General features: G+C 27.6%; 1 protein-coding gene across 2 annotated transcripts; it reads left to right on the forward strand.

Annotated features, from left to right (window-relative positions):
• The first annotated feature begins 2,144 nt into the window (after nt 1–2,144).
• Nucleotides 2,145–3,970, forward strand: LOC130014556 (gamma-interferon-responsive lysosomal thiol protein-like). Of its 2 annotated transcripts, XM_050370727.2 has the most exons (5): nt 2,150–2,517; nt 2,633–2,698; nt 2,803–2,964; nt 3,175–3,267; nt 3,660–3,970. In XM_050370727.2, exons 1-5 carry the CDS (start codon nt 2,188–2,190, stop codon nt 3,807–3,809), a joined length of 801 nt encoding a protein of 266 aa, XP_050226684.1. In that variant the 5' UTR covers nt 2,150–2,187; the 3' UTR covers nt 3,810–3,970. The 2 variants fall into 2 exon arrangements, with proteins under 2 accessions (XP_050226686.1, XP_050226684.1); XM_050370729.2 differs by lacking the exon at nt 3,175–3,267 and having other exon boundaries at nt 2,145–2,517.
• Nucleotides 3,971–4,199: the final 229 nt, after the last annotated feature.

Raw genomic sequence — 4,199 nt, forward strand, 5'->3', positions numbered from 1 at the left:
GCTTCTATAATATAATTAAACTAATTTTATATAATTTTATATAATTAGATAATTTATAAATGATTTAAATGATTTATATACTATAGAATAATATATTTTAGTGGAAATATTTTTATCTAAATAATTTACAATATTAAAACAACTATCAGTTGTTGACAAAAAAAATACAAATTGGAATTTTTCCAACATCACTTGTTGGAAGTTTAAAAAGCTATTAACAATTTTTAATTTTTTTTCAGTAAATGTTTTAGTGGAATTTTTTTAAAAAACAAAAGCTAAAAGTCCAACAAAAAACTGAATCAAACTCCACTTTAAATTAGGTGGCTAGATAAAATGCACTGAAAAAATTAAGGAAAAATGGTCTCAACTTGCAAATTACTAATCTAATTTAAATATGCTTCACACTTAAACCAAATTTTTTTGGAAGAACAAATTAAACCAAATTGACTATGGCTTGTATCCTTTTGCAGAAAGTTTGAACCTCGCTTTCGTCAATTTGGAGATGATTACAAATAAGAACAAAAAATTACTCATCTATCACGTCATTCGTGAATTACGACAATCACATTATAACACAACATTAAAATGATGGAATTGTTGTAATATCATTATTAAAAAGTATAAAAAAATAATAATGAAATAACAATAATGTCATCATTTTAATAACGTGTTATAATATGATTGGTTTAACACACGAATGACGTGATAGACTAAATTTATATAATAATATTTCATAAAAAATGAATAGAGATATTAAATTATTGATGGAAATAAAAATATAGAATTAAATCGTTTGATTTTTTAACACAATGAACGAAGATTGTGAATTTCAATATACATGAAGAAAGACCCTATAATTTTCTCAAATAAAAATTTATACACTTTTGATCCCTTTTTTATCCTTTGAAGACTATAAGTTCCGGTCCAATTTGAATGTAAAAAAATTAATTTGAGTTAAAATAGACTACTACTAAAAACACTTACATTATTATCTCTCTGTTGGAAACTTTAGGCATCTGTCTCTTTTTATAAACCTCCCAAGTTTTAGTAAAATTTTTCTTCTTATGGCCAAAAACCACCTCACCAACCTCTCAAATTCAATTATTTTAGTTTATTTATAGTTTTCTCTTTAATTTTGATAAATTTTTCCATTGGACAATTTTTGTCTAAATCTACAAATATTCTTTTACTCTAATATTTTTATTGGATAAGATCTGATTTAATTGAATTTAAAATTAGTTTAATTATCATATTTGAAGATGAAAATATCGATTGTTGCGGTGTAAACGACTTGAATATCTGAAACAATTAAAACCACCATCTTACGACGAATTTCATCAAATATAGATATGTTTTGCGTGATGATGTCTTCGATATAAAGAGGAGTAATATATATTAAAAGGTGTGATCATGGACTTTAACTATGAAGTCATATAGCTGCTAGTTATAACAATCATACAATTAAAGTTAATATTACCATAACAAGCAGAATTAATTTAATTTCTTTTATTTTAAGAGTTAATGTCATAAATATTCACCAATTTTACATGTTTTTTCATTTTAATCACGTCGTTTAAAAATCGTCATTTTCATATATGAATTACCAGTTTTCTCAAATTCATATTTCGTTCAAAAATCCGGTGAAAATTGTTGAGTTGGCAGCCGGATAGTGACATATCATAACAAATCAGATAGTGACACGTCAACAGTTTGTACCGGATTTTTGAACGGTGTAGGAATTAGAGAAAATTTGATAGTTGGTATATGAAAATAACGATTATTAAACAGCGTGATTAAAATGATAAAAAGTATGAAGTTGGTAATTATTTTTTACGTTATCCCTTATTTTAAAGGTCATAATGAATACTTTCAACAACTTTTTATTTTGTAATATTACCAATTTAATAGCACATGTTTAATAAAAATGTACAAATATTTTTTTTAATTATCATAAAAGATCTCATTTAGTGGCATATAATTATTTTAATTTATCTAATTGGATTGGGTGTGTTCCTTCTATTATTAAATTCTATATACTGACAGATCAATCAACTTTTAAAATAGAACTTTTTCTTTAAAAAAGAAAAATTATATTAATCACTTTCAACAGCCAATAACAAATCCCATTTAAATTATATAAATGCAAAATCTATAAACCCATCTCTATAAATTACCTTCAACAATCCAATGTATCAAGTCAGTGAAAAAATGGCTTCTTATTCCGTACCATTCCTCTTTATTTGCTGCTGCTCCTTCTTATTAGTGTCTGCCTCCCGATCTTATTCTTTAACCGATGGTGTTGCTGTAAGTGAGCCAGTTTCGCCTTCTTTAGTACAGTTTAAAGCTCAGAAAGTTGTTCTGTCTTTGTACTATGAAGCACTGTGTCCTTATTGTCGGAACTTCATCATCAAACCTTTAGCAGAAATGTTCCAGACTGATCTGATCTCCATTGTTGATCTGCAACTCATTCCTTGGGGGAATGCTAATTTAAACCCTAACAACACTATAACTTGCCAGGTATTATTATTATTATTTCTTTTCTGTATTCATTTGTTAATTTGACCTAAACTCAAGGAGTTAATAGTAATTATCCCTTAAGTTAATGATGTTTTTGGTGTTGGAAATTTTACAGCATGGAGAAGATGAATGCTACTTGAATACTATTCATGCTTGTGCCATCAATATCTGGCCTGATGTGGTAAGACCAAAATACCCTTTAGAAAACTAATCCAAACAAAATTGAAAAAATAATAATTGAGCTAATTTTAATCCATAACGTGTGGGATTATTACACATACACAGATGAAGCATTTTAGTTTAATAAAGTGCATGGAAGAGCTACAACATTCAGAAATTACTACTCATGGCGTAGCACCAAAATTATCATGGCAGCTATGTGCTGATAAATTGAACTTGTCGCGGCGGTTCATTGAGCAATGTTATGACAGTGGTCGCGGAAGACAGGTTAGTACTTAGTATCAAACCAAAAATGATTGATTCGGCTCATTCATTTTGAGATTTCATTTTTTTTTAATTTAGTTCGATTTTAAAATTTAAAAGATCGATAACTTTTTTCCTTTTCAATCCTAAATCAATATTAATAACGGCTGCACAACCCTATGGCTGACAACTCTTTTCTTATGTTATGACATATGATGTGAAAATAATATGCAGCTCCTATTACAATTCGGCAATAAAACGGATCACCTGAAACCTGGACACCAGTATGTGCCATGGGTGGTGGTGAACGGAACACCTCTTCTCAATGTGAGCAATTAAATAAAAATTTAAGAAACGATTTGTCTCCTCAATTTGTAAATATTGAGTAATAACATATAAATTAATTTTATGGGTAAGTCAGTCACAAATTTAGCAATTTGGTCAATTAACTATGTTTTAGCAAATTAGTCAATTAACTATATTTTAGCAAATTAACTTATAAGTTGAGGAGTAAATTGCCACAATGCGATTATTGATTATAATCACCAAATTCATCACAAATTTATTCATAAAATCAATTTATATGTTAATTATACATTACTTATAAATTGAGGGGGAAATTGCTACTTAAATTTAAATAAATATTAAACTTATGATAGTTTTAATTTATATTTCGCTATCAAAAATCTAATTGCTATTATTATATTCTGCTACTGCAGGACTATGATAACTTTGTACATCATGTCTGCAAAGCATACAAAGGAGGACCTTTACCAAGGGCCTGTAGTAGTCCACGTGACTTAGTCTCAACTTCCATCAAAAAGTCAACCGAACCAGGTGGTTCTAAATGTCCAGCCATAAATAGTTAACCAGAGCGTCGTAGATTATTATTGTATTTTTTTAATATAGTGCAATAATAAAGTGTATTTATAAATGGAATCGAACCATTATGTTTCAATGTTTTAATTAGTTAAAAGGTAAAAAAAATTGTAATTTTATACAAATACAAATCAGCTTTTTTATTTTTTTTTGATATAATTAAACCCTCTTTATTTTCAAATAGAATAAATAACCCCTTTCGTCCAACACTATTAGAAACACTCGTTAATGACTGACATGTCTCTCATAACCATATAAAAAAAGTTCAAAAATAATTTTAATGCTTAAAATATTTACCGAAAATTTGAGGAGGTAAGTGTCCCAAAAGTAAACTAAAAGTGTTTATTTTCTCAATTTTAAAACAACGAGAGTTTAATTGT

This window comes from Mercurialis annua, linkage group LG4, assembly GCF_937616625.2.
Source record: "Mercurialis annua linkage group LG4, ddMerAnnu1.2, whole genome shotgun sequence".
Taxonomy (NCBI): Eukaryota; Viridiplantae; Streptophyta; class Magnoliopsida; order Malpighiales; family Euphorbiaceae; genus Mercurialis; species Mercurialis annua.